The sequence below is a fragment of the Typopeltis vanoorti genome, chromosome 17, assembly GCF_054136105.1.
Source record: "Typopeltis vanoorti isolate ZY-2024b chromosome 17, IOZ_Tvanoo_1.0, whole genome shotgun sequence".
Classification (NCBI taxonomy): domain Eukaryota; kingdom Metazoa; phylum Arthropoda; class Arachnida; order Uropygi; family Thelyphonidae; genus Typopeltis; species Typopeltis vanoorti.
The window spans coordinates 88,951,886-88,967,152 of record NC_143565.1 but is presented as its reverse complement, the minus strand read 5'-3'; the positions used below and the strand labels follow the sequence as shown (position 1 = coordinate 88,967,152).

General features: G+C 38.8%; 1 protein-coding gene across 5 annotated transcripts in view; it reads right to left on the bottom strand.

Annotated features, from left to right (window-relative positions):
* The window catches only part of LOC150097613 (papilin-like), a 1,184,257-nt gene that overhangs the window by 788,266 nt on the left and 380,724 nt on the right, over positions 1–15,267 (bottom strand). For 4 of the 5 annotated variants that reach the window (XM_090407770.1, XM_090407771.1, XM_090407772.1 and 1 more), the window contains one exon: positions 5,337–5,463. In XM_090407770.1, the coding sequence (XP_090263896.1) occupies positions 5,337–5,463 (127 nt within the window). Of the gene's footprint in view, positions 1–5,308; positions 5,464–15,267 lie in introns of those variants that run through there. The other variant, XM_090407774.1, reaches the window with a different exon arrangement.

Below are 15,267 nucleotides of genomic sequence, written 5' to 3'. Positions count from 1 at the left end.
TGCATCTGATGTGTGTTTCCCCCCCAATGATAAACTTTACACTTTGCAACACTAAACTGGTAAACTCACTCACATGCCCAATCACTTAGTTTATCAAGTCCTTTTATAAAGTTACACTGGCTCCAATCCTCATAGTTCTTGCACACTTTGTATCATCTATAAACAACTATATTGCCAATGCCATTCAAATCTATTCAAATCTTTCCCAATATCATTAACATATAATGTAAACAGCAACAGCCCTAAAACAAACTCTTGGAGTATACTGCTAGTGACTTTTCCCTTCTGGGATATTGTTCCTCCCAATACACAATTTTCTGATACCTATCAGATAGTCAATCTCCAATCCAATGCACTATTCTATTATCCATCCTCATCTGCTCCAATTTATTTACCAAACTGTCATGTGACAAATCTATCAAAGGTTGCAAAATCTAAGTACCACTCTTTATGCATTTCCCTTGTCCAATGCACATGTCACTATATTGTAACAAGTAAGTACATTTCTAAAATATGATTTTCCTTTAGAAAATCCATGCTCAATCAAAGAGAATGCTACTAATTATATATTTGATTTTATCCTTTATCCGAGTGTAAGCAAACAAAGTTTGCACCTGAAGTACTTTAAGGCGCAAACCTTAAATAAAGGTCAAAACCAGTCTGGATAGCGACCCTTCCCTTAATGCATAGCATTATGCATGTCTGCAAGTGATGAGAACTTATACCACCTTTACCATGAGTTTCCTGAGTCCTTTCAGGACTCGGGCAACTCATGGTAAATGTGGTATAAGTTCTGAAGTGGTATACTTCCTGAAGTGGTATACTTCAGGCACAAACTTTGTTTGTTTACACTTGAATAAAGGATAAAACCAAATATATAATTAGCAGCATAGCAAAGTGAAAAAACTTCCATAAACTTATCTCTAATCCAGAGAATTTTAATAATAGGGTGTAACACCCTTTGGCAACTCGTATAGGTAAATATGACTTCTGCATTACCTCCACCTTAGTATCACCACCTTTGGGTCTGGCTCCTACTACTGTGCTTTTGCACAGAAGTGGTTGCTTTCCCTGAGATGTGAGAGGCTCTACTTGGGGGTAGGTTTTTGCCTGTCTCTAAGTGGGGCCACTGCTGAGATTATGGCTCTGCTTGGTGGTGGGGTGAGCCTGTCACTGAGTGGAGCCACTGCTGAGTTGGATGGTCTTTTGGTCACTCATAGGGAGTGGTCTGGGGAACCACCTAATTTTTAGAGAGGTCTTTACTTAACCTGGCGTTAGTAAGGTGGGGTATCACAGTCATAGTCAATTTAAAATCTTTGGGTCTGTGACACCCCACCTTACTAACGCCAGGTTAAACAGCACCTCAATAAAGGTTGAAACTGGTCTGGGTAGTGACCCTTCACCTTAATGCATAGCATTATACATGTTCACAAGGAGATGTGCTTTGCATTATGGGATACATTATGGCAAGTGATGAGAACTTATACCACCTTTACCACAAGTTGCCCCAGTCCTGAAAGTACTTCAGGCGTAAACTTTGTTTGCTTACACGTGGATGAAGGATAAAACCAAATATATAATTAGTAGCTTAGCCAAGTGAAAAAAACTTCCACAAAGAGAATGCTATTATTGCCAACTAATTTCTCGATCTTAATCCTTACCTCTCCAACATTTTAACCACAATTCCAGCTACAAAGATTGGCCTATAATTTGAAGCCTGAGTCTTGTCACCTTCCTTATGAAATAGAATAATCACCCTCCTTCACTCCTTTGCAACTTAGCCCAGTGTAAGTCTCATATCAAAGAAGTATATTCAAGGTGGTTGTTCAACTTCCTGGTACATTTCCTCAAATCATGTGGTGATATATCATCCTAGCACCTTATTATCATTAAGTGCACTCAATTCCCCATATATCTTCTACTCACTCACAATTAGTCACTCCTCTTCTTCCTCTTCACTGCACTCAAGCACTACATGACATCACATCTAGAGATTATGATATACATCTAATTACTTCTATACATATAAATACCTTTATGTACTGCTCATTTGATATCTTAATTACCTTCTCTGCAGTGGTTATCCTTCTATTATTTTAGGCTTTTATCCTATAAGCATCCATAATTAAAACATCCTTCACATTTATAATGCAGTTTTTATCTGTTACATGAACAGATTACTTCTACTCATACTAGCATCACTGCAACCAAAGCACAAATCAATTTGCTATAAATTATTATTATTATTATTATTTAAGCCTCCAAGGAGTCAAAAGACTCATCGTGGGAGGTCCCTCCTAGGAAACACAAAGTCCATAATACCACTCCTTAAACTCATTTACCATTCTCGCTCTCACCACTCTATCAGGCAATGCATTCCACAGTTCAGCCACCCTCCATGCAAAGAAACCACTCTTCACCCTCTTGCTCACAGTTTCCTTTCGTAACTTCCAGGGATGGCACCTTGTCATCACTCCTTCCCGCTGTTCAACCAAGCGAAAGAACTCCCCAGTGTCAACCCTGTAACCACCTCTCAACAGTTTAAAAGTCTCAATCATATCACCTCTCCTTCTTCTATCTACCAAACTCAGCAGTCCACATTCCCTCAGCTGATCCTCATAACTAACATTGTGCAGTCCTGAAACTGTTTTTTTTTTATCACCCTTTATACCCTTTCCACAGTTAATTTATCCCCTTCAAATCCAGGAGACTAAATCTGAGAACAATAGTCCAAGTGTGGTCTGATCAGGATCTTATACAACGGAATGATAACTCTTTTATCTCTACAGTTCAGCGTCCTTCTCATTGTTGCAGCAATCCTCAGTGTTACCTTCACCACCTTTGCAATATGTCCCCTGAATTTCAGGTTTCTATCAATCATTAACCCCAGATCTCTTGTCTCCCCTATTTCCTTCAGTATAACTAATCCCATAGAGTATGCAGTGTTCCATCGATGTTTCCCAAACCTCAAGACCTTGCATTTTGCTGCATTAAACTTCACTTCCCCCATTCATTTGCCCATCTGTCTAGCTTATTCAACTCCTCCTGCAGGACTACTACATCTGCACTATTACTTATAACCCTTCCCAGCTTCATATCATCTGCAAACAACTGAATATCCCCCTGCAATCCACTTACAATGTCATTGATATAAAGGTTAAACAATATAGGTCCTAGTACTGAGCCCTGTGGAACCCCACTTGTAACCCTCTGCCTCAACTCTCTAATACCTATTGCATAGCCAATCCTGAATCCAGTTGACCAACCTGACATCCAAACCATGTGCTGCAACTTAAATATCAGCTTATCATACAGAACCCTGTCAAATGCCTTTGCTAAATCCAAGAAAATGACAGTATATGCCTTTCCCTCATCTAATGCTCTTGTAACTTTATTATAAAACAAGCATATCACTAAAACAATAGCTCCCCTTCACAAATCCATGTTGACTCTCACAGATAACATTACCCTCATCTGCCCAATGTTGTATACAGTCCCTAACTAATTTCTCTAAGATCTTAACAACTACTGATGACACACAAACTGGCCTATAATTAGACACTTCCAGTCTGCTACTGCCCTTATGCAATGGCACTATCTTACCTTCCTTCCATATCCTGGGCACCTTTCCCTTAGCCAGACTTTCACTGAAAAGCAATTTAAAGGTGCTGTCAGTTCTTTAGCACATTCTCTCAAATCTATAAGTCTAATATAAGAGATTGACTCAACTATAAATTCAGCCTTGCTGGTACCCTTAGACCTGATGTTTCACATAGAACACAGTATCTGTGCTTTGCTCAAGATATCACTAAAAATAATTCCAACATTCTTGTGTGAGCTTTGTGTCCTAAAAAATTGCTCTTATATCTAATTCTGTATTTATTATCTTTCCATAGACTCTTAGGAGTCTATGGAAAAAATAGCCATCAACTAAAAAATAGCCATGACTAGAGCAAACAAGCTAATGCTAATGTAGTGGTCCACACCAGAGAATAGAACAGAAAAGCAACTTTTTTTTCCCTAGCGACCACACCAATGCTCCCTCTAATTTCTTTTACAGCTGCACAGACCTGCTACTGTTGTGTGCAGAAAAATTTCAAATGACCTGATGAAGTCATCACGTTCCTCCTCCACTGCAACAGTCAATACCACAGAATCCATTTTATGTGAAACAATAAAAAGAGGTGTGTGTGTGTGGGGGGGGGGGAATTAACAATAGTCTTGGCTCTTATAGACATTTTTTTACTAACAAATCTTTCAAACAGCAACCTTACACAGTACAGAGAAAATGTACTTGCAGGCAGATATACTCATGAACTCTTCCATCACCCAATCCCTCCTAGCAATATCATACTATAAAAACTCTGTGCTATCACTCTCTATTCCAATGAGACATATCTCGCTCTCTCTCATCTGAACTTAACCATATGCACAACATCTTCTATAATGACTACTATAATACAGTAACAATATACTTAATCCTCCCCTCAGTCCTCAACTATATTCAGGTTACATCTCAGAAACAACAGTAAAAATTTTAAGAAAATACAATCTTTGCACAGCTTTCAAATACTACTTGAAACTGGCTGTCTTTATCCACTACACTAAAGACCACTTCTTTTGCTAGTGTATAAAGTTCCTTGTTTCTGAAAGTTGGCTTATTGTGAATAGACTGGAGGAGAAACCAACGTAAATTTTGAAGAACATAAAAAACAGTTCTGCTGCCATAATTACGGAATGTAAAGTCTAGTGGAGCCTGCTTTAAACTGGTGATGGAATCAAATAGAAAAATACTACTAACCATTATTGAAACAAGTTTAAATATGAGAGACTCTTTTTTTTAGCATAGGCAACTGCCCTAAAAAACCTACCTAATTTAAATAAATATAGCTGAGAGAATCTCCCAAAGATATGAAAAACTATAAGTCTTAGGCATGCCATGTTACAACTGAGGCTTCTTACTAGTGATGGAATAGAGGGTGCTTTTCCTAGCTAGGAAACTCTATAGACTTAAGTTCCACTTTCCTTTGTATTGTTGTGTTCGGTTATTACAATTATCTGTGAAAGATGTTTCTGTAACACAATGGCATTACAAAAAAGATGAAGAAGGTGAAAACTGAAAGATAAAAAAATCAAACCATTGCTTAGTTCATTTCTTGTGGTGTTTTCATTCCATCCAAACATGAGTTCTAACCATCATTTAAGCCTAAACACGCAATTATTTATTTCCATTATGGATGGGTAAAAAAAAAGTGATTATGTTTTAGCAATAAATTTTATTAAGATTAAAAAACCTGTAAATACCTACATGATATTACTAAATGAAGTCCACTAACCTGGCAGGACACCGTTCTGTATTACATGTTTTGTTATTCGCTGGCTTTTGCACAGGATCACAAAGATAGTCAGGAACTACCTCAGAACTCCCTTTCCTCACACAGAGAACTGGTCTAGCTTTAATGCCTGTAATAATATAAAAATCATGCAGGATAGTACATAAAACAAATTCCTTAATAACATGCATTCTCTTAAAGCAAAAATAAAATTTGTGAAAAAAAACAAAACTAAATGCAGGTAATTGATGGAAGAGAGCAAATTGACAGTGGGCATTAAAATATTTGTTGAAAATGAAGTGCACTGAAAGCTGCAGAGTCTACATCCCCCCCCCTTTACAAATCTGTCCCTTAGGACAGGTTGAGTCCACTAACGAGGGATTTACAATGAATTAATGCAGCTGGCTCATCACTCCTCTTATGCATCTCCTAAGGGAAAGTATTCATGGCTATAGATCCATGTGTGTTCATATGGCTGGTTTGCCTGTTCTGAGGGATGAAAAATCTGACCAAAGGACTCCATTTATACTGACTGGGCATGAAAGCTCTGCATCTACATTAGTATTCTAATTATAACAAACCGATGAATAAATTTAACAATATTGATACAATGCCCTTCAAACCTACCGAACTAACTTCATTTTTTTCTTTTGTATTTAATCTAACAGTTCTTTTGAAACAGCTTCCTTCACTCACTCTTCACCAAAGTCTAACTTCTTGCCCAAATATGTTACAGATGTGAGTTTGTGATATACATGTACATATTATATAAAAGCAATTCCAAACTGAAGTCATACAGAATAAAGTATAAAATACATATTTATTTATTCTTTCAAGATTCATCTCATGATTACATCTTCAGATGTCTTTTTTTTTCCCCCCTCAGAATAATACTTGGATTTATATGCTTTATACTAATGCCAGGAGTATCTGGAATAAGGGAGAGGAATTGGTGGCGCAGATAGTATCAGCCTGGCCAAAAATTATTGGGATCACTGAGATGTGGTTGACAGAAGAGGATATAATAACAGGAATAGAAGTCACCGGGTACAGCATTTTTCGGCAGGATAGGAGGGGAAAGTGTGGTGGTGGGGTACTGCTTATGATAAGTGACGACCTATGTCCTCTAAGAGTGGAGGCTTTGGAAGGCAGTGAGACAAATGATTTTGAGAGCATATGGTGTGAGGTAGAGGTGGGCAAGACAGGATATTTAGTGGGGTGTTGCTACAGACCCAGGAGCACAGAGGATGGGAACCAGGAGATGTTTAGACAGTTAAGTTTGGCAAGTGCAAGAAGAATGATTGTTATGGGAGATTTTAACTACAGTAGTATAAATTGGAGAGAGGAAGATGCATGTAGCAATAGCGGAATGCAATTTCTAGAATTCTCGAGGGACAAATGTCTTAGGCAACATGTAACAGAGGGAACAAGAGGTTCAAGAGTTTTGGATTTGGTTATAGCAGAAGAGTTGATAATAACTGAGATGACATCAATACCACCAGTTGGAGAGAGTGGCCATATGGTTTTGACTTGGAAAATAAATAGACATGCAGGAGTATCAAAGAGACAGGAACTTATGTGGAATTATAAAGCAGGTGATTATAACAGTCTTAGACGTCAACTTCAGGAAGTTTCATGGAGAGAGGAATTGGAAGTCCAGGATATCATTAGTGTGTGGGAAATTGTAAAAGAATATTTGTTACCAGCAATGGTAAGTTGTATACCACGAGTGAACAAGAGGACACAATTTAGAGTAAAGCGGATGACAAACAATATTAAACAGGAATTGCATGCGAAAAAGAGGCTATGGAAGAGATAAAAGAAGACAGGTGAAGAGAAGATGCATGATGAGTATAAGACACAGGCCCGAAGAGTGACTAGTTTGGTAAAGAAGATGAAATTGGAATATGAGAGATTAGCCCTAAGATCCAAAGAAAATCCTAGGGAATTTTTTAGATATGTGGCCAGTAGGAGGAGAAATGACTGTGGAAGAATGATATTGTGGGATAAAAATGGGAATAGAGTGACTGATGCAGAGGACATAGTGGAATTGTTCAATGAACACTTTATTGGAGTATTTCATCCTAGAGGGGTCAGTTTTAATGCTAGATGGATAGGTCAGGTTCGAGGTTTAGAGGTACAAGAGGAGAGTATGTTTCAGATACTGAGTACTCTGCATGTCAGTAAAGCTTTGGGACTGGATGGTATTTCACCATGAGTTTTAAGAAAATGTGTTAGGGAACTGACAGTGCCTTTGACCTAGCTTTTCAATGAAAGTCTGACTGCGGGAAAGGTAACAACGGAATGGAAGGAAGGTAAGATAGTGCCATTGCATAAGGGTGGGAACAGACTGGAAGTGTCTAATTATAGGCCAGTTTGTGTGTCATCAGTAGTTGTTAAGATCTTGGAGAAAGTAGTGAGGGACTGTATACAGCATTGGGCAGATGAGGGTAATGTTATCTGTGAGAGTCAACATGGATTTGTGAAAGGGTGCTCTTGTTTTAGCAATACGCTAGCCTTTTATAATAAAGTTACAAGAATATTAGATGAGAGAAAGGCATATACGGCAATTTTCTTAGACTTAGCGAAGGCATTTGACAGGGTGCCACATGATAATCTCATATTTAAGTTACAGCACATGGGTCTGGATTTCAGATTGGCCAACTGGATTCACCATACACAACTCTCTGATAGGCATCAGAGAGTTGTGTATGGTTGGGCAGTTTCCAGGCAGCAGAGGGTTACAAGTGGGGTCCCACATGGCTCAGTACTAGGACCTATATTGTTTAACCTTTATATCAATGATATTGCCAGTGGATTGCAAGGGGATATTCAGTTGTTTGCGGATGATGTGAAGCTGGGAAGAATTATTAGTAATAGTGCAGATGTAGTAGCCCTATTTGAATAAACTAGATAGATGGGCAAATGATTGGGGGTTTCAGTTTAATGCAGCAAAATGTAAGGTCTTAAGGTTTCAGAAACATCGATGGGATCCTGCATACTCTATGGGAGGAGTTATACTGAAGGAAGTAGGGCAGACAAGAGATCTGGAGTTGATGATTGACAGAAACCTGAAATTTAGGAGACATATTGCAAAGGTGTTGAAGGTAACACAGAGGATTGCCGCAATTATGAGAAGGACACTGACCAGCAGAGATAAAAGGGTTATCATTCCGTTATATAAGTTTCTGATCAGACCACACAGACTATTGTTCTCAGATTTGGTCGCCAGGATTTGAAGGGAAAAACTGTGGAAAGGGTACAAAGACGGATGACAAAGATGGTTTCAGGACTGTACAATTTTGGTTATGAAGATCGGCTGAGGGAATGTGGACTGCAGAGTTTGGTGGATAGAAGAAGGAGAGGTGATATGATTGAGACTTTTAAACTGTTGAGAGGTGGTTACAGGATTGACACACTGAGGAGTTCTTTCGCTTCGTTGAACAGTGGGAAGGAGTGATGACGAGAGGCCATCCCTGGAAGTTACGAAAGGAAACTCTGAGCAAGAGGGTGAGGAGGAGTTTCTTTTCATGAAGGGTGGTTGAACCGTGGAATACATTGCCTGATGGATTGGTGAGAGCGAGAATGGTCAATGAGTTTAAGGAGTGGTATGATAGACTTTGTGTTTCTTAGGGGGGGGGGACCTCCCCTCGATGAGTCTTGACAGACTTTATGTTCTTAGGAAGGACCTCCCATGATGAGTCAATTGACTCCATGGAGGCCTGAATAATAATAATAATAATAATAATAATAATAATAATAATAATAATTTCATTTCATTTTCACTAGAAAGTTTCAAATTATTCCCATGTAAATTTAATGTAAAATTATATTCTTAATCCTGATAAACAAATAAAACAGATAGTAAATAACAGATTGCTACACTGAAATTAAGTAAGGAAATGTGAAAAAGCTTTTATTATTATTAATATCTGACCTCATGGATCACAAAATTTAATGCAGGAGATCCATACTTATGCAAAAAGATCATCGAACAGTGCCTTAAAACCATTCACAGTTTCTGCACTACCACACTCTCAAGTGATGTATTCTGCTTCAAACTTACCAAACCAACTGTTCTCTTGTATTTTACTAACATTTCTATACTCTCCAATCACTCATTCTCCATGCAAAGAACCTGCTTCTCACTCCCATGCTCACATCCTCCTTATACAGCTTCCAGGGTTGACCTCTTGTTCTACCAGTGTCACCCACTACTTTAGAAAAAAATCTCCTCCACAGCAATCTGGTAACAACCCCTCACCAACTTATACTGTATGTCTCAATCGTATCCCCCCCCCCTCTTCTTCAATTCACAAAGCTCAATAAATTGCATTCCCTCAATCTCCTCATATCTGACATTCCATTCTCAGAAATGGAATTCCATCAGTTTTAATTTAGCTACCAGCTTTCATATGGAAGTCTATTAAAAGCCTTTGAAAAATCCAACTATAGCAATATATGCATCTTATTTATCAAGTGAATTTGTCACCTTTTTGTGAATATAGCAGATTTTGCTAAAACGTGTGTTTCCCCCCCCCCCACCAATAAACCCATGTCGACATCACAAGAATACTGCTATTATCAATACATTTCTCAATCATAGTTTGAACAGCTTAAAAACAACCCCAGACCCCTGATTGACCTATAATTTGTAGCCTTGGTTCTACTCTCTCTCTCTCTCTCTCTCTCTCTCTCTCCCCCCTACACTCACTTTGTGAAGTGGAACAATTTTTTGTACATCTGTTAAACAGATGTTCTAAAGGTTTGGTGGATAGAAGAAGGAGAGGTGATGTGATTGAGACTTTTAAACTGTTGAGAGGTGGTTACAGGGTTGACACTGGGGAGTTCTTTCGCTTGGTTGAACAGCAGGAAGGACTGATGACAAGAGGCCATCCCTGGAAGTTACGAAAGGAAACTGTGAGCAAGAGGGTGAGGAGTGGTTTCTTTGCATGGAGGGTGGTTGAACCGTGGAATGCATTGCCTAATGAAGTGGTGAGAGCGAGAACAGTCAATGAGTTTAAGGAGTGGTATGATAGACTGTGTTTCTTAGGGGGGGGGGAACCTCCCCTCAATGAGTCTTGATAGATTTTGTGAAGGACCTTCCACAATAAGTCTTTTGACTCCGTGGAGGCCTGAATAATAATAATAAAAATAATAATAATTCCACAGAGCATTCCTTCAAGACACGTTGCAATATATTGTTAATTCCTATTGCTTTTTTGATATCAAATTTACTTAATTCCTCATATACCTCTGGCTCATCCACCATCAATCTCTCCCCACTATACCCTATACACTCCAGCTCCTCATGATATTGCATTCATGAGGATGAAATACACTGATAAATTGCTTATTGAATATTTCACCTATATCTACTGCACTAGTTGCCTGTCTGCCAGTGTCTTCAACTTGCATCATTCTCTGACAGTCTTTTTTTTCTATTTGTCACACACACACACACACACACACACACACATATATAAACTCACTAGGATTTTTCTTAGCTTGACTGACTAATTTCTTCACATACTGCAATTTTGCTATCTTTCAGTTCTACGCCTGATCTTTGTACTCTTCATGCAACTAATTATCACCAACATTTATCTTTTATTGTCTTTACAGTTCATTCTTCTTCTTCTTCTTCCAGATTTCATGCTTAATCTTTTCATTTATCCATTTTACTCTTACCTTATTTAACCTTTTCACTTTTGGAATACATTCAGGCATTGCTGATGTTAAATAGCTTTTGATCAATACCAATACAGCATTTCTCTCCTTTCCATACTATACCTCCCAATTCTCTTCTAAGCTTTTCATAATCACCAGTCTTGTACTTTCACATATATCCCTTCTTTATAGAAGTTTTCTTATGACTGGCTACAACCCAGGTGATCACTTCCTGGTTACTCTCACAAATCAGTGGAAGATTAAACACTCCATTTGCAGTCACATCCTCTGATAACATAACCAGAACTTGTGCTTTCCATTACATATTTCTTATGATTGCTGTCCTTTAAGTACTTGAGAAATTCATTATTATCCCCATGGAGTAATAGACTCATCTAGGAGGTCCCTTTTGTCATACACACAGCAAATCATACCAGGCCTTAAACGCATTCAAATTCTCTACAGACACCATGCTCAAAGGCAATAGATTCCAATCATTCACAACCCTCCATGCAACTCCCCCTGAATCTCCCATCATTTTTTGAAAAACTTCTTCAACATTAATCCTATAAGATACCGTTGCTAACTTGTACATCTCTATCATAACAATGCACTTCCTCCTATCCACTACACTCTGCAAATTGCATTGACTAAACCTTTCTTCATATTCAACATTCCGCAGATCAGAAAAGGCTATTATAGACAATCGCCTCTGCACCTTCTCAACATCCCTTCATCCTTTTCAAAAGCAAGTGACCAAATCTGTGAACAGCAGTAAATATTTAGCATAATCAGAGCCTTATACAACAACGGAACTAGAATTTCCTTACTTCTACAAGTTAGTGTCCACCACATCATTCTCAGAATTTGTTCTGTTGTCCTCACAATTGTGGCAATATATCCTCTAAATTTCAGATCCTAATCTACCAGCAACTCAAGATCTCTTATTTTCTCCACCTTCAACAATATTATCCTGACCAAGAGTAAATTTTACATTATTATTATTACGGGCAGCTCCAAGGAGTCCTTAGACTCATCGAAGGAGGCCCAACATCATGTCAAGAACAACTATTCAACATTCACACAGTATCTATCATACTTCACCTGGAACTCATTTACAGTCATGGCACCCACAACAGACTCTGGCAGCTTATTCCACTCATTTACCACTCCCCAAGCAAAAAACCTAGCTCTAACACTCTTGTTAACCACACTCTTACCAAGCTTCCATGGATGGCCCCTAGTCCTCCCACTACCAGTCCTATTCTCAAAATCTTCTGAATTAATCTTATAGGAAACCCTTCAGAAATTTGAATGTCTCAATCATATCACCCATTTTTGCCTATCAACCAATTTCTGCAGCCCACAAATCTTCAACCAGTTCTCATAAGGTTCATTTAATAGTCCTGCTATCATCTTGGTCACTTATCTCTGGATCCTTTCCACCTCCTCCCCATCAAGAAGAAACTCTGGGGCCCATATCTGGGCACAGTAGTCTAGATGGGGTCTTATCAAGGATCAATACAGAGGAACAATAACCTGTTTGTCTCGGCTCGTTAAAGTGTTTTTCAGCAACCAAGTGATTTGATGAGCTGATTTTTCCACTTTTGTGATGTGTCCCCCCCTAAACGTCAACTCTCTATCCACCAACACTCCCAAATCCCTGGCCATGTCAATCTCCTGGAGTACAGTTCCACCAATGTGATATACTGCTGCTAATCTTTCCACCCCAAAATGCATAACCTTACATTTTTTCACATTAAATTGATATCCATTCTTCTTAGCCCAGTCCTCCAAACTATCCAAATCATCCTGTAAAATTTTGACATCCTGAGCATTCACTATTGCTCTACCCAACTTTGCATCATCCGCAAACCGATGCACAGTTCCTCTTAGATCCTTCCCTATATCATTAATGAGCAAATTAAACAGTAGTAGTCCAAGAACAGAACCCTGCAGCACACAACTAGTCACAGGCCGTATTTTGGACTCTATTCCTGGATAAACTACTCTCTCATATCTCTCCATCAACCACCCTCCCATCCATCTCACCAAACTATATCCATTCTCATATGATGCAGTTTACTGATTAGAATTCCATGTGGTATTCTATTAAAGGCTTTAGCAAGGTCCAGTATAATCACTGTAAACCCGTTACCATTTATCCAGTTCGGCCGTCACTGTGTTATAGAATGTGAGGAAGTTACTGAGGCATGATCTACCCTTCACAAAACCATGCTGTCACCCATACAGTATCCCATTTTAATCTATCCAATCTTGTATTTTCCTCTTGACTATTTTCTCCGAGACCTTGACAACAATTCCTGGATAATATACTCTTGCAAAGTGCTCAATCAGTAATTCTATTATATCAACGGTTACCTCCCTACCTACCATCAGCATTCTTTAAAATCAATCTGCCGTATACATTTTTTTCTTTTACTTGCAACATATCGAAAAAACTGTTTGGGATTCTCTTTAGCTTGCATGGCTAATGTTCTTTCATAATCTGCTTTTCTTTTCTTACCACACTTATTACCCTTCTGGCCTGGGCTTTATACCATTCATGTGCCTGCAGGTCACCTTTCTTCTTAAATTCCATCCACAGTTGTTTCTTTTTTTGCAGCTCAAGCTTAATGGTGTTATTCATCCATTTAACCCCTACTTGATTTATTATTCGGACTCTAGGTATACAGTCAGCCATTGCCTCCTGCAAACACTTCTTAACCACCTGCCATGCATCAATATCCAGCCCTTGCAGTTTTACATACCATGGCACTGAAACAATCAAACTCCTAAGCTTGTCATACTTACCAACCCGATAATGCCACATGTACCCTGTCTTAATTGTAAATTCCACACCTTTAGCCACCCACCAAGTCAAGACCCTATGATCACTCTCACCAATTGGTGGCAATGTGGTCATATTTGTTACAGTCAAATCCTCATATGCAATTACTAGGTCAAGTATTTTCCATTACATGCTGTCACAGATAGTTATCCCTTAATAACCGCATAAAATCCAATTCCTTCCTCCCATGTGTCCTCTCCTCCTTACCATGGTCGAAATCTCCAATAATAATTACCCTCCTTCCACTCATTTCTCTATTTGCTTATGCATACTATCTCCACTATGATTCCATCACATGGCCTATAGCAGCACCCAATTGTATATTTTGTTCTGCTAGCCTCAATCTCACATCAAATAGCCTCAAATGTGCTCTTTTCTCTATCCTGCAATTCAACTTCTATTCTCCTTGGCTGCAGCTCATCAGCTATCATCAAGAATACTCCTCCCCCCATTTTATTCTCCTTGTCACTGTACCTCTCGCATTCAATCCCACTAGCTATATCATCTTAAGTCAGCCATGTTTCACCAATGCCAATAACCTGTGGTCTGGAAGTGCCAACCAAGGCCAAAAATTCTTCCTTCTTGTTCCTAATACTCCTAGCATTAGTATACATGAATTGATGCCTTATACTAACTATCCCATTCTGATTTGTTGTCCTTCTTACTCGCTCTGGCATATTATACTCATTCATACACTCAACTGCCTCCCTAAGGTCTGAATATCTACTCCCCCCCCCCTTTAATAAATCTAGATTTCCTGATTCTGCACATCCACTTTATTCAACAACCCTTTTTCAAGTCTCCTTGCACCAAATCCATTCAAATGCAAACCATCCATCTTATATAGATCCTTTTGCCCATCGAACTCGCTCCACACGTCCACAAATTCCACACCACTCATCCTGCATAACCCGTGCATAAAGTCATTAGCAATTATGGCCCTCCTTCTAAACTCTTCACTGCCATACTGCGGAAACAGACTAACCATCCTAACTCTCTCACTCTTCTCTTTTGCTACCTCAAATAATTCCTTCAGGTCCTCTATCATATCCATTTTATCTCCTTTCAAATCATTTGTACCTGCCACTACTATCAATTCTTTCACCTTTTGCTTTTTCTCCCTAAAAGACTCGCTTACATCTTTAATGGTTGCACCAGGTTGGTACGATTTTGTCAAATTTTCAACTATCACACCTCGTACTAACGAATCTCCATACAGCACTCGCTCCTTCAGTTTGTTTACATTCACAATCACACTCTTATTTTTCTTATTATACTTTTTTTTATTGGCTGGTACACTCAGTAGACATTTGTGCATACGCTCCAGCTGCCGCTTTGCCCTAATCGCTCCGCTCAACCATGCGATCTCACTTATTGCATCAATCTCATCTTTTTTATTATCTGTTAAACCAT